The 23,755-nt window shown below is 40.5% G+C and overlaps 2 protein-coding genes and 1 non-coding gene across 3 annotated transcripts; 2 read left to right on the forward strand and 1 right to left on the reverse strand.

The window, feature by feature from the left end:
- Positions 1–649: 649 nt before the first annotated feature.
- Positions 650–13,320, reverse strand: LOC103981234 (uncharacterized). The gene is made up of 14 exons (XM_009397887.3): positions 13,090–13,320; positions 12,950–12,988; positions 12,770–12,877; positions 11,897–11,980; positions 11,667–11,785; positions 11,158–11,259; positions 9,927–10,046; positions 9,767–9,832; positions 6,145–6,211; positions 4,576–4,629; positions 2,210–2,299; positions 1,478–1,513; positions 1,166–1,379; positions 650–1,086 (listed from the first exon to the last, which is right to left on the reverse strand). Exons 1-13 carry the CDS (start codon positions 13,177–13,179, stop codon positions 1,287–1,289), a joined length of 1,068 nt encoding a protein of 355 aa, XP_009396162.3. The 5' UTR covers positions 13,180–13,320; the 3' UTR covers positions 650–1,086; positions 1,166–1,286.
- A 2,693-nt stretch (positions 13,321–16,013) lies between these two features.
- Positions 16,014–19,909, forward strand: LOC135646397 (luminal-binding protein 2-like). Its single transcript, XM_065165642.1, has 8 exons — positions 16,014–16,166; positions 16,944–17,211; positions 17,301–17,515; positions 17,598–17,840; positions 18,187–18,666; positions 18,756–18,910; positions 18,994–19,076; positions 19,166–19,909. The coding sequence occupies exons 1-8, from the start codon at positions 16,109–16,111 to the stop codon at positions 19,662–19,664; spliced, it is 2,001 nt and encodes a 666-aa protein (XP_065021714.1). The 5' UTR covers positions 16,014–16,108; the 3' UTR covers positions 19,665–19,909.
- A 793-nt stretch (positions 19,910–20,702) lies between these two features.
- On the forward strand, positions 20,703–20,774 carry TRNAP-UGG (transfer RNA proline (anticodon UGG)). Its single transcript has one exon. It is a non-coding gene; the product is annotated as a tRNA-Pro (tRNA).
- Positions 20,775–23,755: the final 2,981 nt, after the last annotated feature.

Raw genomic sequence — 23,755 nt, forward strand, 5'->3', positions numbered from 1 at the left:
TAAGATCCACGTTAATATCCATGAAGAAAAGAGGATAATTTCTTATTCAACCATCAAGCAAATATCTATTAACTATTTTATAATTTTTTTTAATAAGTGACTAAGAAAAAATTTGAATAGAATCTTGCAGCCTCAAAATCTTTACTAACTAAACTTACCAACATCTTTTAAAATATATTGAATAAAATTTTGAATCTTCAATCTTTTTAAATATCTCTAATATATCACCATCAAACTAATTCTTAAGATGTAAAAAATATAAACACTAACAAATCAATACTTAAGGTAAACAACATACATGCATATTTTAAAAAGTAGAAAAAATTATAATGATAAGATCTTTTGAAGATATTGAGAGGCATGTAAATACTTTGGCCACAAATGACTAGTTTGACAGTGGTGAGCATGACCAACAGGTAGAGCTCAAACTGAAGGAGAAAAAATAGAACTTACTGATCTTCTTAAATTGCCACAAGCCATTCATTGATCTGTCACAAATGCTAGCCAAATATACAAACTATCTTATGGTCTCTTCACCAATGCAGCACTATACCAGTATACCTACATTTGCCAACAATATCTCACTCAAAACATAAACCCAGTTATAAAGCAGCTGCTTCTTTAGATGCAAAATGTAAAAGCCATGGTGTTAGCAGTGCAACTTGGCGGTTCAAACTACATATAATTCACCCAAATGCAGTGTTTTTTACAGAATAGTCATACAAATTGCAGCAACAGAGCCCGAGTTACAAAATTGCCACAACACTTGTAGTAAGCAGAAAGGGATTACATATGTATGAAAAATATACTTGAACATATGATTTAGGTAATTTCACAGTAGAGTGGGATATCATATTTTCTTTCACCTTCCCACATGGAAGTTAAAATCTCTGGTATACATCATCGGTGGTAATGATAAAACAACCAGAAAAGACCATCGCACTGAGAAGCAAAAACAATCAATAAAGAATTGTGGTATGTGTAGTTCTTGCTTTGCTAGGCATCAACGCCTCAAGTTGAGACTCAACAAGATCAGCCATTCAACTTCTATTGTGTAGTTTTAGCTCAGGAGCACATTTGGGAGATCTGCAGGTTGTGTAATGAACTTGCACATTATAACTAAGGTAGTGCAGAAACATAGTCAATAAAGTGTCATCATACTCACCTATAGAAACCACCAGTCATGCCACTGCTAGACAGACTGTTATGTCAATTCTTGCCATGTTTAAGATCTTGAACTGAGGTCATTATATTTTCTTATATCACCCTTTTTTTCTCATAAATACTTAAAAAGGATCCACCCATTCTCTATCCTCATTCACAGCCTTATTCCAGCGTGCCTTGAAAATTTTGAGCTCAGCTGTTGACTGCCTTCTGATCTGTTGAATGATAGAATAAAAAATAATAATAAGTTATTATTATTAATAACATCCATTTAAATCCATCTCATTATGACTATAATATAGAAAGTCCTTACATGGGTCCGTAAGTCCAAGGATCTATGATTTGATGCCTGCAGTAAGAGAGGAAAAAAATCAATTTCACAGTTGGCATATGGTGGGACATGAAAAGCAGATAACTCGACTTGGATACCATATCTCAGTGTTGTATATTTAATCATGATAAAATGACTGCAACACCAGGATTTTAACTTCATACTAGAATCCCCTCGTTTCTCGTTTATGCAGCAGTCACTACCGTATATATCCATGATTTCACCAAACAAGATATTATATTTACAGCTGAACCCAGTTGATTGTTTGGTATAATAAGTGACCTGCCTTATCCTCAACTAAGAAACAAAAACAAGAAAACATTTTCTTAATAAAAGCTACAACAGAACCATTATACCATCAATCATTAACATTTTAATGTCAACAATCATTATAGAAGTAAGAAGCTCAGTTGTATGACTTGGAAACACAGTTTTCTTAATCCATGCTACAATGGCCTGCTAACTATTATCCAGTTAATGTCAAACATCTTGCACAATCAAAATGAGGAAAACAAAAAGAAATTAACCATCTTTACAGACAGAACACTCCCATCAGAACTATTCTTTTTACACAAACATTACAACTATAGTTCTTAAACGCAAAAAAACAACACTTTTGATATGCACAAAATTCTCCTACAAGTAATAATTGGCATGTTGAAGCATATATGTACAGGTAAATGAAAAGGACTATCCATGGGGGAGGTTGAGCACCTTGTTAATAGAAGAGCCTCCTAAAGAGGGTATTCCCATGTGAACAATGAATTCAGTGTCAATCACCCCAACCTTCTCTGTCCGATCACCCTAATATTCCATAAAGTATATTAAATATGATTACAACAAAGTTCTGCTCATGTATCAGAATCCATGACAAACTATTGATGATCAACATTCTAAACAATATTTTAGGAGCATATATTCTGCCAATCATGTAGAGCCAATAAAAAAAATTAAATAAGCAGTTTAACCCTTGCAACATAGAAGCAGCAAATATGTGAGCATAACAAGTTAATGAGAAATTGGCAAAGCAAGCAAGAACTTCTGGGCCTCAAAGAGTCCTAGTAACAAATGCTACTAAAATTAAAAATAATGATGGTGATAATTAAAATCTATTACCAGTTCCTTGTTCTCTTTTCTTTTTTTTGGATTTCCCCTTTCTTTTGATTAGGTTGACACAGGGTTTTAACGTCATCCATCAATGATTATCTAAAAAAGAATGTCCGTTAATTTTGTACCAGAAAATCTCGATAGATTGGACATGGAATAGAAGTGTGAACAATTACAATACACACACACACACATGCACGCACAAGCATAATAGGAACACAGATTTTGACAATTGGCACTTTTTCTCTTGAAACAAGAATAGAAGCACCACTTAGTGTTTGATAATGCAATAATTCACAATATTGAATATCCAACAAACACCCAGCTGCTTTAAAAATGGAAGCTACTACAACAATAGTGCAATAAATATAATTAAACCACCAAAGTGCCCAAGTATTAAGAAGGATAAAATTGATGCAGCTGGACAACCTAATATATAATGACCCATTTAAGCGGTTGTTAAAATCGAGGATCACTACACCGATCAGCGTATGGCAATATAGATCAAGATGTATACTTCATGCTGATCCACACCAATGTGTCAATATAAGGATTACGCCAATGTTCTGCCTATGTCAGCTGAAATAGAATGGCACGAAATCTCACCAACCCAAAAAGTTATACCCCCATGCCGCAGTATGAAAATCCTTGTAATAACATAACCTTCTCGTTTTCTTTGCTAAGATAGTTAACCAATAACTTTAGTTGCCAAATATAAAGATTAAACTTTGTCGAGTTAATATAATTTACTCAGTAATATGAACCTTAAAAAGGATTGCCTCAGCTGTGGGCTCCATCTCTTCTTAGAAGCATTGGAGTCATTAAGTGAAGAAAAAAATCTTTTCCATCCAAGATTATATATAATATCATAATCCTAAGACAAATGTCAAATTTTTATGTGAACAGTTCCAATCAAAGCAGGAAGCAAGGTTAGCAATACCGCTTGGCACGGTTCAGTAGGGCTGGTATTCACCTGTCTAAAAGCCAACAGATACAGAGACATTGTTAAAATGGGTGGTATGCATGGTACAGAACCTATACCATCTGGCACAGGCATTTTTAACCCCTGACACAGGTATGGCTCGGGCCCATATATATATATATATATATATATATATATATATATATATATATATATATATATTGTGTATCGAGTGAACTGCACAAAAAGCCTTGTTTGCAGTGTCGGTTCAAGCCCGGCAGGTAAACACAGCCTGATATATAACGGTCCAAGAAAAATTAAATACATCGCTAATTCTTAAAGGCTCTGAAAATTATCTTTCAAATCATATAAAATTAAGTATTCAATTTGAAGTTAGCAACACGAAAAATCCATTTTGTGTCACTTGAGAATAAATATAATAAGTAGGGAGTACCCTGCAGAGAGAAAACTAGGGTCCTATGTATTTGTGCTACATGTTCTTAACTTACCTATCAATCTCTGATCTAAAGAGAAACAAGGATGGTAGCTAAATTTCCAGACGTTCTTCACTACCAATAGATGGATAAATTACCATACAATCATTACATTGCAACATAATACTCATAAAGCATAAAATAGTTTTGCACCTGTGAAATGTATTGATGCCTATGGGAGCAAAGCACTCAAATAACAAAAGAAGGTACAACTGTATATACTTTATTTATTCTAATTTTAGGAGGGTATTCCATCTGCTTATGGAATACGTGGAGAGGCTTAAGAGTGAAAATGCTAGGCTATATGCAGTGCAGAATTTATCAGCTTATCTTGCTCAAAAGCAATAGTAGATGAACCCACATGGCTCTGTCAAACTATATCTAGTTAATATATTCAAGCAAATAGAATAATTAATAAATAGAAAAAACTCATTGTCTCATTCACAAATTTAAAATAACTAATAGATCAAAAGAACTGTAGGAATATAAATATCATTATCTAATCTAGTTAATAAAAAAGCAACTATTAACATCGTCTTCACAATTTAGATAATTACCTGAGCACAATATCCAAGCTTCATATCCAAACCCCATCCATGAACCAAATCATTCTGCAATAATGAGTAATTGCTGAATAAATGGTACTGCAGCTTACCATGATCGCTTATCAACCATACTGTTGAAAGATTTTTAAAAAGAGTAAATTTGGACCACATTTTAGCCAAAATGAAAGCATTCAACTAGCCTCTCCAAAAGCCTTTTTACTCATCCAACTTGAAATTATGTTGTTCCATTTTAGTGACAAGAGGATCAGAATATTTTTCATGCCAAAGAAAGAAAATTGACATCAATTTTTCAAGAAAGGATCCAAGGATCTGAATGGTTTAAGCAGATAAGCTTGTGAAGGTACCAATAAAATATAAATTGACCATAACACTTCTAATCGAGAGAGGTCCCATGGGACAAGCCAGTAACTGTACATGTAAGACGGGGTTCTGAAAACTAGGTAACCCAGTTTACTGCATCTTTGCTTTTTCTTCTTTTTTTTCCAGAATCCACACATTGCCATTTAACAATGAACCTAAATTATAAGTGTGGTTAGAAATAAACAACTTCTGAAGGAAATCTGAAGCATGAACACAACAGACTGATGCCCAGGTGTGGTCATTAGCTAGATAAGACTAATACTGAGTGCTAATGAAATTAGTTTAGGATCTTAAAATAAGTAAAATAAAAGCAACAGTCTGACAACAATAACAGAAGATAGAAGCAAAGATTAATAGAGTTAACAATTCCAACTTAGATATTCACAAAATTGAGAAAATAAATGGATAGATGAAAATAAGTTCTGAAGGATTCTGCAGCACCAACAGTACAATAAGGCCCAACTGTGTTTACGAGCTAGTAATTGATATTGACTGTTAATAAAACATAGTTTCAAATATAAACTGTAATGCTAATAATAATAATGGAAAATGGAAGTAAAGTTTGAAAACTTAAAGGATCTAAAAGGTGAAAATAAAAAATATCAGAGAAAATAAAAAGGACAGTTGCAAAATATAATACGGAAGTGGGAATGGACAACGGTTGAACTGAAATAACACAAAGACGTAGACACAGAGGATGGGGATGGAGATGCTGAGACACAATGTTTAGCATCTCTTGACAACATTCATCCTATTGCACTGACAATTCATGAACAAACCTTTCAACCTTTTGGTATTGCAATCTGATGCTTATGATGTCTTACTATGCATTGCATTGTTATGCCTGCTTAATTATTTTGACTGTATCTCATAATCAGAAATTCAACTTCTCCAAAAATAGATAGAAACTAAAAAAGATTCTGGAACAATGGTCCATTAATATAAAAATAAAGCAAGTCCTTTGTGTGTCTGCTCAGGAATGATTGACATTTTGATATTGAATAGCAGCTCAAAATTTTTCATTTTCAGTAACTAACAAGGGCTTCCTTTTTTGTCTATCTCAAAGGTGCACCTCTGTATAATTTTGAAACAAAAAAAAAAGGTCTCTCAGGTGTACCGTAGGTCAAATGACGATAATATTTTTGGTCACAAATAATAAGGAAAAAAGATCATATATACGAATTTAGTTTAGAATTGCACCTGGATGAGATGCCACACACATTGCCAAGCAGCACGAGAAAAAACAGGAGCCATCCCTTCAACCCATCTGATATGAATAGAACAAACAAGAATAGTAGAAGCTCACTTTTAAGTGGCAATTAGGATGCAGGCAGAAGCCATTTATTGATTTACCTAGCCAAAATCAAATATTGGATGCAGCATGCTAAGTTCTACATATATAAACCAAAGGGATAAAGAAAAAGCAATTATAAAAGAAATCCAAGAGAACAGCACAAGTCCAGCAGTCCAAAAATGCATTTCACTAAAGTAGTTAAGAATGATGTTTGTATATGACAAGGTTTTAATTTAAGAGTATTTATTACATGTCAAACAAGAGATTATCTAAAGAAAGGGCCTAATAGACTTCCAGATATTGTGTTTGGTGCGAATAATTTCAGGATTGATAGTAATTCTCTCAGCTGGCAAGATGGATAGCTATTCAACTCATGAGTAATATCAGGAGTCTTTTCCTTATTGCCCTTTCTGCTGATTATACCATGTAATGCTATATTTAATATATTCATTATCACTGGATATTAGTAGTCATTCAAGACAATTCATTCCAGTATGTAGAATTGAGTATTCCTCGACAACATTTATGTAATACCATCAGATTACAGGTTATACCCCATTCATATCTTATATAAGTAGAGCAACATTTCAGCCAATTTAACCTGAGAATTAAACCACTTATATGGTGTTTCAGCAATTTGATAGTTGATAAGGCTCCTTGAGACAATATTTACCAAATCCAACAAATAACTGCAGCCATGTTTCAGAAAGCCAATTAACATTTAGCCTCAAAGTGTCTATTTCGAATGAAAATCTTGATGAAATACATTTTGCATAAATAATATTCTAAAATAGCATGGTTCTAAAGATCAAATCAAACAAGGTTTTAAATCATCCAGACACCCCAGAGGAAATTCATAATGAAAAATATGACATCAATTTTCTCTCTGAAATACTAAAAAAAAACTATTTTTATCACAATCAAAATCACAATAAGTCTTATAACTCATGCTGTATAAGAATAAACAAATGTTTGCATTGATAAAACAAAAGCTAATATCACCATCTTAGTTGCATTCAAAACACTAACTCCAATTTTTCAGCTTTAAATTTCTTTATTAACCAATTCAGGTCGTAATAGTTAAGAATTTGATTCAAGTTGACAAAAGAATGTATCATTAGCATAATTAAAATTGATTTCCTTTTGAGAGAGTTTAATTGTTGGGAAATCTTTGGGGGCGACATCACATGCACAGCGGAAGAATAGAAAAACAAAATCCTCAATTTCCCAAAAAGATGTTCGTCGTCGTGCGAAGATTTATACGCAAAAATCTGCGAAACTTAAAAACTGCGTATATAATAGATTGTGTTACCCGAGGAGATCGTATATCCCTAAATCCTTGCAGATCTCTAGGAGAGAGTGAAGGAGGTCAAGTGCCCTCCTCTCTCTCTCCTCTCTAACGGTGATCCATCCAGCAAGGCTGTAACGACGCTCCTCAAAACTCCAGACCTGCTCTGAGGTGGAGAGGGAGAGGAGAATAGGAGAGGCAAGCAAAGGCTTTAGCCAATGAACCACTGAATCCCTCCTATTTATAGAGGTCCCCTATTAACTTAACCCTAATGGATTCTCCCCTATTGGATATTAGATCTCCATCCAACTACCCAAGCCTCTTAGATTAGTGGATCTCTATCCAATAATCTCTCATTGGCTCTTATTGGATCTCATCCATAGAATCCAATAATTCAGGGGCTTATTGGATATCCAATAAGATAGGAGCTCCAGCGGATATCTTATATCTGAACCTCTACTCATTGCAACGCCTACCATATGTGTGTGACCCTCTAGGCCCAATATCGAGCTGGTCGTGAGTCATACCTATCAGAACTCCTTCTGGCTCGGTAAATTATTAACTTCATAATAATTCACTCGACTCATCGACTGCGGACTGTTAGAACCCTTGCAGATTCTAAACTTGGGGTTGATCTCTTTAGGGGATCGGCCTCCTTGGAACTCTTTAGGGGTTCCTCCCTCCAAGTTGCTGGTCAAAGGCTGCAGAAAAGATTCATCTATTGCTTATCAAAAGAGGAGGAAAACATGACTATTTGTAAGGCTTCTAAACCCTAACTCCTAATATGACTCCTACTCAAGACTTCAACTTCTAACCAACTCCTACTTGAACTCCTACTCAAGACTCATATTCCTTTACAACTCCTAATTCTTCTTTAAGAAATAATCTCCTAACCCTAGCCGACCTCTTCACCTCTTTAATAGGAGTCAACTTAGGTAGGTTTTACATGAATGCCCCTCTCTATTAGGACTCTCATAACTAGAGTCCTAACATGGACGTACTAGACCACTACGCCGTAATCTCCAGACGATACAGGTGAATCCAATCTATTGGACTTGTTTATCCTTAGTTACCATGTACCTAGAGTCCCTCATCCATCTAATATCCCAGAAACCGTATACCGGGCATGGTGCTCTCAGACCCATACGGTTTCTACTCGAGTCTTGCTCTAATTGGATTCTCTCGGAGAATTCTTTTCCTCTCAATCTGAATGACCCTGGCCAGGGATTTGTTTGAGCAAGAACACATGAGATATTCTTCTCATGACACCGAGAGTGGATGATCCTCTAGCGACACTCAATAGCCCTCGTAAGGTTGACTACCACTCCCGAAGACTAGTTGTGCTAGATCTGAGACATCCAAACCTATAAGTCTGGTATCAAAGAGTGGAGCACTTATACAGGACATCTTTGATGTCTCAAATTTAAGGACCAGATACACCACTAGGACTACAGAATCGTTGTATGACAATAAGGCATCATTCATCATACAGCATTCTGTAAGCGAATCAATCAGTGAACTCATTCCTCAATGAGTACATGTATTGTATCCCTAGTGTCCCCACACGAGCAACTATGAGACCAGCTACATCCATCATATGGACGGGTATACAACACACCAGTCTGTTTGGTTATCTTGATGTCCCTCTCGAGTAACCTACTACCGGGATTATTTAGGATCTGTGTTTAAAGGCAAATCGATCTCATTATCATGATCTCATCACGATCCAATTCTCATTACACAGATCCAAGGACATCACTATATATATATATATATATATATATATATATATATATATACAATAGTTAATATAAAGTGATAAAATGCCAAAATATAATAAGCAAAAACACTGCGTGTTAAGTCACACGTGTCATCACTCACATGATTAGCTTGTTGGGCACCTATGACTAGTATTAACTACTTACATACTAAGGCAATTTAAGAAGACTATGTTTATTACAAATGAAAGAAACTTGCAGCCACTTGGTTCATCTATATATAGTCCGACTTCTCAACAAAGATATGACAATTAATTAAAGAATTAAGAGGTATGGCAAGGACTATTTTTTTTAAATGGAGATCAAAAAATTATCATCGCCAGGATGATATATAAGAGAAATAGAAAATTGTGCAACCATAAAATATCTCAATACATGTGCATGCTAACTTTATATATTTGCGGTGTAATGAGAATTCTAATATACACTTAATTATTTTGTAAGAAATGTAGAAAGAATTACCCGGTGCATGGAGGTCCTTTGCTTTCATCAGAGCATTTAAGACTCCCACGATGATCATAGATTCGTCTATTAACAGAAGAAAATTGAATATAAAACTGCAGTAAGAACAATGAAAAAACTTGTGCTCCAATGGAGTGTTAGATAACTACTACTAAATTACCTGTGAACCTTAGTCATTCTATTTCGGACAGTAATCCGGTGGTGTATATCAGATGAGAGATCAGGATCCAAAGCAGGCTGTGATATTTCCAGACCTTCAGAAGACATTATGTGTAAGTACCTGAATGTGGAATCATTGTAAAATTTATAAGTGCATCCAAAATGTTTTCTACAGGAATATCTGTGATTTAGAATGAGAACCACTGAATGTATCATCTAAAAATTAAAATCACACAATGAAACAATACGTAATCTGCTATTCAGTGGAATGTAAATTAACCAAGATAACAATATTGGTTTACTACCATAAATGGTAGACCGTTGAGTTCATTGGAAAACTCATAAACATGAAGTTGGGATTCATATCCTGGAAGAATAAGAAAGCTATTACAGTAATGCAAAAGCAAACAAGAGAAAAACAGAAAAGCAATAAAAGTAATGCAACAACAAAACAAGCCAAGTGTAATGAAACAGAACTTGTGTTACACAAGCTCAACAAAACCTCAGCAGCAACAAAATGAAATTGCTGGAAGACTGGTAAAACCAATGAAATATAGTGTAGCATAATAAAAAAAATAACAAGAAAAGAAAAAAAGACATAAAAGAAAAAATTAAAAAAATTAAGATCAGTTTCCTGTCTTCTCACAAAAAGAAGTGCAATGATGATTGTCCATACATTAATTTATCCTATTCTTAGCAAATCAAATTCCCATTGGAATAAACAATAAAGCAATCCGCCTCATAACTACAAAGACAAATGAAATGATAAATAACATAAGGCATACAATTTATTGCTTTTCCAATTAAGTGCATTAAGGCACACTTTGTTGAAGCTGTTAAGCCTCAGTTGAGTCTAGGATCAAGATTTTTGGTGGGCTTTGTTCCTTAGTGTGACTTTAGCAAGAAAATGGTTGTAATTAGTATATGCAGTAGAATCAACTTAGAATATACAATCTCCTCATTCATTTCTTCAAAGCACCAACAACCGAAAACTGTTTGAAGTGGTATTACCAGTGGCAACTATGTTAATACAAGGAGGCAAGTATCGGCTACAGATGATAAATTAACTTGTAAGTTCAAGAACTTCAATAATTGCATTAGTCTATAAGAATGAGACCAGATGAAAAATTAACTTGTGAGTTCAAGAAATTCAACAGTTGAAGTAGTCTCACAAGAATGAGATATTGAGTCTTTCATATATAATCATTTAACAGTAATAGACTCAGATATACCTTCCAGGATGAAAATTCTCCACTCCTAGATCTTCATCCCATAAAAAAATATAGTCATAAACAGATACAACATCTGGATGTAAAAAGCGCTTCGCAAACCACCTGCAGGAATGAAACAAGATCATGAAAGTACCAAGAAATATACGCAGTTTAACTTGTAGCAACTGTGATGAAGAATCAACTATAAAGAAAAACTTAGAAACAAGTCCATGTGTTGATGCGTGAACATGCCAGAACAAGCAATAAATATAAATGGAAATACTGTGCATTATTAGGAAGTATCTACTTTCTCTATCTATCACAAGCATAACAAGAAGAATGAGGATGAACGTATAAAAGAAAAAAGAAGATCATACAGAAAGAGGAAACTCCATGGTATTCTTCTCAGAACTCGTCTTAAACAGAAATAAAAAGAAGAGGATTCCTAGGAGATCATGGAAGAAGCATCCAAGAGAAATCATGCACAATAAAGACAAGATTGTATCTTTAAAAAGAGCAAAGGTTTTTACCATTTTGTTTGGTTACGAGCGACTATGTGAACTGCCTTGTTGTTCCACTGAAGATCACGCCATCCATCCACATTCCCATCATAATGGAAGAGTATTATGGAGCAATTTTCTATTAAGAACTGAACCAAACAAGTAAAGCGTTTACCAGCTATGCATGAACTGAAAAGAGAGCGTGCTATTTACATCATTCCCTAGATTAAACAAAAAAACGTTCTATGCTGGATGCACACCTTACGAACCGTACAATCCACATTTTCTTTTTGCAAGATGCCGACAGCCATTGCCAAAAGGGCTGAGTAGTTTTCGCTAGTTTCCTGCAAAGGGATCAACAGCCTTGTAACAAGATGTGCATTTCACTTGCATATTGAATATTCAAAACATTGGACATAAATGGTAAAGTGATAGATCCTGTGAGTGAGAAGAAGAATGTAGCCCTCCTCATCTCTTACCATTCATGAGCTCAATGGCACAAAGGCAACTGATCTAAATGATAGGAGATATATGAAAAAACAATAAAGTTCTCAAGTTACATTTCATTCAAATATTCAAGTCCCAGGCATATATAAAAACAGTGATTTAGATTAGGAGTCTGGTAGTAATATTAACTGTAAGCAGAAAAATGAACTCAATATGAAAGGATATTTTATAGGAAACACATTTTAAATTGTCAATTAGCATCTTCGCAACAGTCAAGTAAACCAGTGATGGGTTTAAATCAGTGATGCCGTTTATAAGTTACTAAATTATTTGATCCAATAGTTCAAACATGCGGCGATGCTAACCGTACAGCAAAGATCAAAACACACAAGCAACATTCACAAATACTCACATGACAGATGATAATATTTGGATCAATTATAATGAAAAATTTCCAGATCGATCCACATTAAATAATTTCTCGACACGTGATTAGCATTAGGCAGAGATACTTATATGACCATTTGTCATTTTATACATCCTCTCCTCGATATATGACAAACTCAACAGCCTGCAACAGAAATATCATAACCACCTAATAGCGACAAGAAATGGATCAAAAAGAAAATATGCTATGCTTAAATAAAATGACAGGATTAGCTACAAGAGTCAGAAATTTAGTATACTGCTCTAGATTCGAAGGAGGTGCTCTTCCAGAGAGGCCTCAATTCCAAATCCGAGGTCGATTCGACGATGCCGCGGGGCAGCCCCTGGAGCGCGCTCCTCCACGGCCTCTGTAACCCGCATCCATATCATGAGATGATGCCTCGAAAAATAAAAGGAGGAGAAAGCATCACCACATATACCTCCGTAGACACGAAAGGTTCGTGCTGCCGCACATCCATCTGGGAAGGAACAGAGAGACGCCACCACCGACATCAGCATTGAAGGAAGGAGAAAAGCAAAGGAAAACAGTGATTGGAGGGTAGATCCGTGGCGGGAGTACCTTGAGGTGCTCGAACTGGAGATTCATGGTCAGGAGGAGAGTGACAGCTGTGAAGATGGCGACGAGGCCGAGGGATGTCCTCTTCTTCATGATGAACGACGACGACGATGATGAAGATTAAGCTGTTCTGTTCATTTTAGGGTTCCTTTTCACTTCTCGGTTACCTTCTTCTTCTTTTCTTCGTCATCCGCTCTAAACCTTTTTTTAGGTTGGGTAGGCCGTTTTCCTCTCGTGTCGCGCAGATCAATACGGTGGGAAGAGAGAGAGCGGGAGAGAGAGAAGCGGAGAGAAGGAACGTTGAGTCACGCCATGACTTAGGAAACGACAACGTCGCGCGTGTCTAGGTGGGTAATCAAACCGTTTTCCAAAGAGCGAAAGGAGTGGTGACGAACTTTGCCCAAGCTGCTGTGACACGTATCTGCCTTGTGATCGATTAAGCTCGAGGACCCACCGAACTTTGTCAGGTCACGCGGCAGGTAACTGCGCGGGTGCCGATCAAAGAAATAAAAGAAATATTTTGAGGAACTAATGAAAAGATCCGCTGCGGTCCGTGGTGCAGAGGGCAGCATGATAGTCCAGTAGCATACTGACATGCGGGAACGTGGGAAAGATGGCGAAACCAGACGACTGACGCAACGACTTAAGATCCGAAAAGTTTGGCGTGCGCATATTAGGGGAGGAGACAGCGGCGCTGCTTGTGGAAGTGCGCCTACTTTCTCGCTCGACTCTTCGCCTACCTGCTCTGTAAGAGTCGGAGGGCCTCACAGTGAGATCGCACTTGGGGCCCGCAGCATTCGAGCCAATGCCGGGAGACGGTGGCGTCTTTGGGTTGTGGCAACGGTGAGAAAATAAATTATCCTCTCGTCGAATGACAATTTATTGTTCGGCTATTCTTTTCAGGAAGGTGTCTTTTTCATTGTTTCTTTATTTTTTTATTTTTTTAAAGATAAATACAAATACAAAATTTGAATCCAGAATTCTGCATAATCTCAAGGTGATGATTTTTCATTGATATTTAGTTATGATGATATGGAATGATGTATAGGTTGATCAAAGATGTAGTGTTAGAGGGAAAGGAGAGAGGATGGGGGATGTGTTGTATGTCACGATACCAGCATAAGGTGCAATTACTTCTTTATGGTCGAATGCTTAGCATTGTAGTTGGGGAGTAGAACTACAATAACATGTTATTGACATGGAAAGTTCTCTTCTACAATTATCACATATCTGGTTTAGTTTTTGATTGATGTTATTCCGTCTTTATCTCTCTCATTCTCACTACCACATAAAATTTCAATTGAAGACGTTACGCTTACTAATTTAGAATTTGATTGTTCGAACTAAGACACTCGTTTAGAGCAAATTGAAATCTTTCTCGATCGAAATAGACTCTATTAATTCTAAAGATATATTAGGAGTGTTCGACGTAAACATGAAAAACTGCTATAGGGGCATTCTAAATAAATGCTCATCCAATATCAAAATTAGCTTAGGTTCAGTAGCCCTTTTATAGTATAACTTAAGGATCATTACTCCTGAAACTAACTATAGTTACGAAGAGCAATTATGTTTTGCTCTTAAGTATAATTACAATCATTTATTATGGCACGTCAAATCTAAAGTATTACAATAATTAATTTATCTTGATAATGTGATATTAAGATGTTGTATCATTCTAAATAGTGAAGTGCTAGTTAGATCATTGTTTGTCTATCAATGTTAATATGCCCATGTTAGTTTTTTAATAAATATTATTATATTATAAGCTTAAACTAGTATACAAGACACAAGTTAATTTATATTTAAATAGCACCAACCTAATTTGATAGATATCATAATTGTTATGAGTGATTTTTAAATATTATTAAAATTTTAAATATGTAAATTGTACTTTCATACTTTTAATTAAATAATAATAATTTTAAAAAAAATAAATCATAAATTATATTTTGATTGTAAAGAGAGTTTGAGTTCAACCAAAATCCACTTTCATACTAGATGTCAAAAAGATAAAATATTTGATAAATAACCTAATAAAATTATATCTAGTGCATGATCGATAAAATCTCATTTGAAGTGAAGAGGTGGATTCGAATAATTTAGAATAATAACAAAAATTAAGTTTTTTATAATATATCGATATGATTATTAAGCACATGATTTTATCATTTTCAGAAAACATGAGTTTCAAAAAGTACGTGAGGAAGATCTGACAGACTTATGAACCATTGATTCTCATACTTCTCAACCAATGTGAGATTAAATAATCTTATCAATATTAAAAAGATAAAAATGAGAGAAAAACGAAAAAAATAGAATTGAGCGAGTCACAACATTCCTTTGAAACATAGTCAATTTCCTGCAGATGGGGTTATTAGAAATCTAATCCGTGGTTATATTTTCGAATGCTTCCATATTATATTATATTAAGGTCATTGACAAAGAGTCCTTTGACCACTGGGATTATATCATTATTGTATGTTGTGAACTGCAAGTCATTCTTTTGATCATAAAGAATGCAATTTTGATTAAATCATTTTGTGATGAATAGCTCTCTTTATATAAATTTAAATTAGTTTTATGGTAGCAGAGATGATTGCAAGGTGGGTCCCATGGAAACCTGCAACCACAACGAAGGTAGGCAGGCAGGGTAGTTAAAATGTGGGTACCTTTAAAGTTCGCGTAGGGGTCCAGCTATCCCAGGCCGATTACCGAGGGAACGCGTGACGGCTTCACGGACGTGAGATTGGAAACGGACGGCTCTCGTCGGCCCAACAACATGGCTCTGGCTCATTGGTCATCGCTCTCACATATTGAATGCCTATTGGTCCACGTAAGTGGGATGACATGTTCGTTTCGCTCCCAGTGGTCGAAACGGATCTAGATTGTTCTAGCTCGCCGACTCCGAATCCACTATATATTACGGTCGAGGCACCGTCGAAAAGTGCTCTTGATCGAGAGAGAAGAGTGTTTTATTGGCGGTTTCAGCGGAGTGGAAGCTTCAAGGAGGGGAGCGACTATGGGTTCGTCGTCGCGGAATCGCGGTTCCATGATCTTGTTGGGCCTCTTGATCGCCGGTATGTTTTCCTGTTCTGATCTCGCGGCGTCTCGGTCTCCGCTTGTGTTTGATCTGGTTGCTTCGGTCTTGATCTCTAGGCCTTGGTGAATGGATGCGGGGAATCCGATCTGATTTCCCCTTTTTTCTGTTTCATTTTCTAGATCCAGATTGATAAGATCTACAGCGAGGGAAGCTTGCTATACTTGTGCAGATTAGATCACATAATGTTTTGGCTCTGTTGATTGTTGTTTGTTTCTGTTAGATTTTGTTATCGGATCTTGGATTAGAACGTGATTGAGAATTCTCCCCGAAAAGTAGCTTATATAATCTCCTCTTCTTTGATTTCTTAAAAGTTTTTTCGAGTTGTCTGCATAATGCTAGTAAAAAGAAAATCCTGGGTTTAAATGACTTTATGGAGGAGGGAAGGTAATTGACCCATGTTCCGTTGTCTCTCACGTGGGTAGCTTCTGCGGAATCGTAACCATTTCTATATCTAACCACAAGCAGAACACTACAACAATTTTCATGTGGCAATGATCATAATCAAATGGCAAGAACAACATGCGGACAACTAATTGGATCTATCGTGGCCGAAGCTTGCTGATTCTCTTGAACTTGAACATCGTTTTGAAAGTCTGTTGCCTTCTTAATCTCCGTGAATTCTCCTAAATCGAGCTGTCTGTAAGCTTAGTGTTCATTTTGAATCATAAGGATGTTCGATTCTGTTTCCTGAAAATGCCTCAATATCTAGCGGTGACAAAGCAGAGACTTATTGGTTTACCGTATGCGTTTGCAGGATCTTTGTTTGCTTTCTCGGTGGCTAAAGAAGAGGCAACCAAGTTGGGAACCGTTATTGGGATAGATCTTGGCACCACCTACTCTTGTGTTGGTGTCTACAAGAATGGCCATGTGGAAATCATAGCCAATGACCAAGGAAACCGCATTACCCCTTCGTGGGTGGCGTTCACTGATTCTGAGAGATTGATTGGTGAGGCTGCAAAGAATCTGGCAGCTGTGAATCCTGAAAGGACCATTTTTGATGTCAAAAGACTTATTGGAAGAAAGTGAGTTCCTTTTCTTCATAATTATCTGTTACTGGAGACCTTTCTGTGTTCTATATGTTATTAGATGCTCAAAACTTCTCAATCTGCAGATTTGAGGATAAGGAAGTACAGAGGGACATGAAACTTGTACCATACAAAATTGTTAACAAAGATGGTAAACCTTATATCCAAGTCAAGATCAAGGACGGGGAAGTTAAAGTGTTCAGTCCCGAGGAAATAAGTGCAATGGTTCTGACGAAGATGAAGGAGACAGCGGAGGCTTTCCTCGGAAAGAAAATTAAGGATGCCGTGGTTACTGTTCCAGGTATAAAGGTTTCCTTCATGTCTAATTCTATGATTTTTTTTCCCAGAAAGTAATCTCATCTGCGTCCTTATTTGTCCTCCAGCTTACTTCAATGATGCTCAAAGACAGGCGACCAAGGATGCCGGAATAATTGCTGGCTTGAATGTGGCTAGAATAATCAATGAACCCACTGCTGCTGCCATAGCATATGGTCTGGACAAGAAGGGTGGTGAGAAGAACATTCTTGTTTTCGACCTTGGTGGTGGTACATTCGATGTTAGCATCTTGACCATTGATAATGGAGTTTTCGAAGTACTGGCGACCAATGGCGACACTCATCTCGGAGGTAATATTGTTATCCCCGGAAAACTACTCTCTCTGCAAGCTTAGTCTTGATATCAGATTGAAGACAAGCACAAAAGATGATTGCAATTGAACTTCCGTCTCTCTTGGATTAATACTCAAAAAGACTACTGATATAGTGGCCTCTAGGATTACTGCAAATTCATTCGTAGGATGGAATATAGCAACGCTGGTCTCTGGATTAATGCGGTCTATTGTGTTGGGTATTCGATGAGATTTACTAGGAAAATGCGGTCTCTTGAGTTACTGGCTTGCTAATTAGGAGCCCATAGATAAGTTTGACATGCCATGCTTTTGTAGCTAATTCATCATTCCATTTCCTTCCGCAGGTGAAGACTTCGATCAGAGAATTATGGAATACTTTATTAAATTGATCAAGAAGAAGCATGGGAAGGACATCAGTAAGGATAACCGTGCGCTCGGGAAGTTGAGGAGGGAGTGCGAGCGTGCCAAGAGAGCTCTGAGTAACCAGCACCAAGTCCGCGTCGAGATCGAATCGCTCTACGAAGGCTTGGATTTCTCAGAGCCTCTGACTCGTGCCCGTTTTGAAGAGCTAAACAATGATCTATTCAGGAAGACCATGGGACCTGTCAAGAAAGCTATGGAAGACGCTGGGCTGGAGAAGCACCAGATCGATGAAATCGTGCTCGTTGGTGGGAGCACAAGGATTCCGAAGGTCCAACAGCTCTTAAAGGATTACTTCGATGGAAAGGAACCAAACAAGGGTGTTAACCCCGATGAGGCCGTGGCATATGGTGCAGCTGTGCAAGGAAGCATCTTGAGCGGAGAAGGTGGTGAAGAAACCAAAGGTAACGATCGTCCATCATCCGCACTGCCATTCTCTGAACATTTCATCTTTAATTGCTTGAATGCTTAATTCCGTCATCGTCCCACGCAGACATTCTTCTTTTGGATGTGGCACCTCTTACCCTCGGAATCGAGACTGTTGGTGGAGTAATGACGAAGTTAATTCCAAGAAACACAGTCATCCCAACCAAGAAATCACAGGTTTTCACGACTTACCAAGATCAGCAGACCATCGTCTCCATCCAGGTAACTGATCTTTCCCTCCTTCCAAGTTGCTAGGAACTCCGCACGAATCTTTTGCCCCCCCTAATATATATACTGCTGTATAGGTCTTCGAAGGCGAGAGGAGTCTCACCAAGGATTGCAGGCTGCTAGGCAAGTTTGATTTATCTGGAATTCCACCGGCACCTAGGTTTGTCTTCCTTGTGCTCTTCGGATTACATGTTCAAGATTCTTATTTCCTGTCACTAAAGTGAAGTCTTTTTTGTCGTGGCAAAACAGAGGCACACCTCAGATTGAGGTCACGTTCGAGGTTGATGCCAATGGCATTCTGAACGTCAAGGCAGAAGACAAGGGCACCGGCAAGTCCGAGAAGATCACCATCACCAACGAGAAGGGGCGTCTCAGCCAGGAAGAGATCGACCGCATGGTTCGCGAGGCGGAGGAGTTCGCCGAGGAGGACAGGAAAGTGAAGGAGAAGATCGACGCGCGCAACCAACTGGAGACCTACGTGTACAATATGAAAAACACCGTCAACGAGAAGGACAAGCTGGCTGACAAGATCGAGAACGAGGAGAAGGAGAAGATAGAAGCGGCCCTGAAGGACGCACTCGAGTGGCTCGACGACAACCAGAGCGCCGAGAAGGAGGACTACGAGGAGAAGCTCAAGGAGGTGGAAGCTGTTTGCAACCCCATCATTTCTGCAGTGTATCAGAGGTCCGGCGGCGCACCCGGTGGTTCCGATGGCGGTGACGAAGATGATTCACATGACGAGCTTTAAGCAAGCAGTAGTAGGTGGGCATATTCTACTCGTCCATTGGGACGTGGAGGGGGGGGATCTGAGATCAGAACTCCTCTCGTTTCTTGAAGAGGGTTGACTGACGGGGGCTGTTGAGTCCAGCAGATTTTTTTTTTCTCTTTTTAAATCAAATATTTTGTAGTTAATTTGGAATCCACGCTTTCGCTAGCCGTTAGAATATTACTGTAATGACTTTTCTTACAGGGATCAGTATTCGATTAGTATTAGTAGTGTTGTGGGGAACAACGTGAAGGTAGCCTCGTAGCCAACCCGATTGGATTCGGGATCGAATGACCGGAAATCTTGTTGAGTGATCCTCGGGACTGTTGAGGTGGTCGACTGCGGTCGTTCGATCGCGACGGGACGATCGTCTCCTTTGGAAGGGAACTCCTCGCTTGGGCATGGGGTGAGAGGTGCTCTATCTTCGTCCCTGTACACAGGTCGGGTCGGGAAGCTCAACTCGATCCCTCTGACGATCAAGTTAGTTGATAGTCATTGGGGGTTTTAGTCTTTGCTCATTTTCTTTCCTTCCCCTTGAGTCGAACACGGGTTTTTAAAGGGAAGCTTATTGTTTCCTTATGTTCCCGCTTGCAGGGGGTAGGTCCGTACTTTTGATAGCGTCCGACACCCATGTGGGCGTTACGTGAATAAACGGGCTTGCGCAGGATGTGGCATGCCCCGGTCGTTGTCTTGGTCTACCTCGGTCAGGCGCGTCAAGTCAAACCGATGTGTAGATCATTATCTTGGAGGAGCTAATGTCAACGCACGTCCCATCATTATTACCACTATCAATCACCGCTATCAAGTAGTGTCACACAGAGACTACTCTTCAACAAAGTATGCACAGCATCTTAATGAAAACTGCCATGGATTGCAACGGGCTCATCCCAAGTCGTCACAAAAGCCCATCAAAGTCACATTGATCAACGCCGTCAAGTGCCGTCATCATCGATTACGTTTTGATCACTGAATTAAAAAATTATAAACACTAATAGTAAAACTAAACACTAACGCATAACAGGGCGTTTGGTCTAGTGGTATGATTCTCGCTTTGGGTGCGAGAGGTCGCGAGTTCGATTCTCGCAACGCCCCTTTTTACTTTTTCATTTATTTATTTTTTTGACTGAGCTGATATCAATAATGTTGCTTTAAAAACACAGAAAATTTGGAATCCTCCGCTGATCTTTACTTGTTTGATCATTAAATAATACAAGAATTATTATCATTAAATCATAATTGATAATTGATGAGGATAGTAATTATGATAAGACTCGACTGACATCAGATGATGTCTCACGTCTCGATCGATGCGACAACACCTGGTCAATGCAGATCGAAACGTCGACCGAGGCACATTAACACCCTGCTAAGCTTAATTCTTCACGCCACGCCAACACAAGTGTCAGACGCTACCAGCCTGCCCCTTGCAAGCGGGCAGCTCAGGAAGCAGTAAGCTTTCCTATAAATACCCTCTCGTTCATCAGGAGAGGGAGGGGGGGGGGGAGGGAGACAGACACCAAAAATACTTCTTCATCTAAAATCCCCTTCACATCAACTGACTTGATCGTCGGAGGGGTCGGGTCGAGCTTCCCGACCCGACCTTTGTGCAGGTCCAAAGCCGAAGGTCCCCGCGGAACGCGCAAGCGAGGAGCCCTTGCCCGGAGGAAGCGGCCACCCCATCCCGATCGGACCACCTCAGCGCGACCACCTCGGCGGGCTCGAGGAACGCCCCAGGGAGATCCCCGTCATCCGGACTCGAACCGAGCCGCGTCGGCCTCGAGGCCACGATTCAAGGCTGTTTCCCACAACAGATTGGCGCTAGAAGGAGGGCTCGGAATGTCGGGTGATCACCCGAGTGGCTCAGATGAGCCCACGGCTGAGTGGTCACACTCGACTGAAGCCTCGGGGGAACATCCCCCGTACGGAGACCATCGTGACGAACACCCTACCACGACCTCAGAACGATATTGGCGAATATTCAATGACCCGGGCTTGTCGCCGACCGATGACGCCCGTGTCATCCGAGGCCTTTCAGGACCTCGCTCGTCAAGTCTGAGCTCTGATGGATATTGTGCAAACCATTATCCCGCTCGTTTCTCATCCGGCGCACCCTTCTGCAATCGAACCACTGCGACAACGCAAGGCACCCGTTCGGGCCCACATGACACTTCCCGAGCCCCCCACTTCGCCTCGGGACGAACCAGCCCCACTCGAGGATCTAGTGATGGCAAGCCTGAGCGGCCGCCCAGAATCCGAGGCACTCTCTTCGGACTCCCTACGGGCCCAGTATCGCTTCGTCAGCCAGCAACTTGATGAGGTGCAGAAAGAGGTTCGTAGGTCCAAGGGAGAGCTCGGGGAGGACGCACACCAAGGGTCTGCATTCACACCCGAGATACGGGATCAGACAATCCCCCCGGACTTCCAGCTCCCCTCTTTGGACGCTTACGAGGGCTCCACCGACCCAACGGACCATGTGACTACTTTTCGCGCCCAAATGGCGCTATACGGAACCGCTGATGCCTTGATATGCAGAGCGTTTCCTACCACTCTGAGAGGGTCGGCCCACGCATGGTACGGCGGCTTGAAGACCGGAACGATTGCGTCCTTCGACCAGCTCGTCAAGGACTTCGAGCTCCACATCGTGGCCTATACACGGCCGAAGCCTTCCACGGCACTGCTCCTCGGACTCTAACAAAGGGAGGATGAGCCCCTCTCACATTTTGCGGATCGCTTTGCCAAGTAAATCCAGGGTTTGTCGGACACTCACCCCTCTCTGTTAGTGCAGGCATTTATGATAGGCTTGCGACCTTCCAGATTCTTCTGGTCCCTCGCGGAGCGACCTCCGACCACGGTGCCAGAGATGCTCAAACGGGCTAACCGGTACATCGCAGCGGAGGCTTGGGCGACCGTGAGGAGAAGGGATGACTTCTGGCAGTGGGCTCCATAGAAGAGGTCAAGGACTCGCGGTGGCTACCCGATGTAGTCCTCATGAAAAGCAATCTAAGCCCTGCCTCAGTCTCTTTCGAGCGAAGGTTCAGTATCTGCCTGACCGTCTCTCGGCACGCGGTTAGCCCCGGCTTAAACCCTTCTGAATCTACACGCCTCGGCCGTAGAATACTCGAGTCTACCTCAGGACGGCCTCCCCGCCCGAGACGTGTCTCTCGGTCGTAGACTACCCGAGTCTACCTCAGCGCAGTCTGCCTGCCTGAGCCGTGTCCCTCGGCCCGAGCCGTGTCTCTCGGTCGAAGACTGCCAAGTTCACCTCAGTGTGGCCTACCCACCTGAGCCGTGTCCCTCGGCCATAGACTGCCGAGTCCACCTCAGCGCGGCCTGCCCACCTGAGCCGTGTCCCTCGGCTGAAGACTGCCGAGTCCACCTCAAGGCGGCCTCCCCGCCCGAGCCATGTCTCTTGGCAGAAGACTGTCGAGTTCACCTCAGCGCGGCCTGCCCGCCTGAGCTGTGTCCCTCGGCCCGAGTTGTATCCCTCGGCCGAAGACTACCATGTTCACCTCAGCGCGGCCTGCCCGCCTGAGCCGTGTCCCTCGGCCGTAGACTACCGAGCCCCCCTCAATGCGGCCTGCCCGCCTGAGCCGTGTCCCTCGGTCGTAGACTGCCGAGTTCACCTCAGCGCGGCCTGCCCGCCTGAGCCGTGTCCCTCGGCCGAAGATTGTCGAGTCCACCTCAGCGCGGCCTTCCCGCCCTGAGTCGTATCCCTCTGCCGAAGACTACCTAGTCAACCTCGGGGCAGCCTTCCCGCTTGAGCCGTATCCCTCGGCCATAGACTGCCCGAGCCCACCTCAGGGCGGCCTTCCCGCCTGAGCCCTATTCCTCGGCCGTAGACTGCCAAGTTCCCCTCAGGGCGGCCTTCCCGCCTGAGCCGTATCCCTCGGCCTGAGCCACGTCCCTCGACTACCCGAGTCCACCTCAGCGCGGCCTGCCCGCCTGAGCCACGTCCCTCGACCGTGTTGCCCGAGACCACACCTACGCGGCCTACCCGCCTGTGTTGTGCTCCTCGGCCACATGATGCCCGAGACCACACCTGCGCGGCATGCCCCCCTGCGTCGTGCTCCTCG

The sequence above is a fragment of the Musa acuminata genome, chromosome BXJ1-4 (assembly GCF_036884655.1).
Source record: "Musa acuminata AAA Group cultivar baxijiao chromosome BXJ1-4, Cavendish_Baxijiao_AAA, whole genome shotgun sequence".
Lineage (NCBI taxonomy): Eukaryota > Viridiplantae > Streptophyta > Magnoliopsida > Zingiberales > Musaceae > Musa > Musa acuminata.

What these genes read in the sequence shown, in the direction of transcription:
- LOC103981234 (XM_009397887.3), bottom strand. Translation starts at nt 13,179, where the DNA reads ATGAAGAAGAGGACATCCCTCGGCCTCGTCGCCATCTTCACAGCTGTC. An exon ending in TCCAGTTCGAGCACCTCAAG is followed by an intron (nt 12,989 to 13,089) that starts GTACTCCCGCCA and finishes GTTCCTTCCCAG; the next exon opens with ATGGATGTGCGGCAGCACGA. An exon ending in AACCTTTCGTGTCTACGGAG is followed by an intron (nt 12,878 to 12,949) that starts GTATATGTGGTG and finishes TGCGGGTTACAG; the next exon opens with AGGCCGTGGAGGAGCGCGCT.
- LOC135646397 (XM_065165642.1), top strand. Translation starts at nt 16,109, where the DNA reads ATGGGTTCGTCGTCGCGGAATCGCGGTTCCATGATCTTGTTGGGCCTC. An exon ending in AAAAGACTTATTGGAAGAAA is followed by an intron (nt 17,212 to 17,300) that starts GTGAGTTCCTTT and finishes CTCAATCTGCAG; the next exon opens with ATTTGAGGATAAGGAAGTAC. An exon ending in AGACCATCGTCTCCATCCAG is followed by an intron (nt 18,911 to 18,993) that starts GTAACTGATCTT and finishes ACTGCTGTATAG; the next exon opens with GTCTTCGAAGGCGAGAGGAG.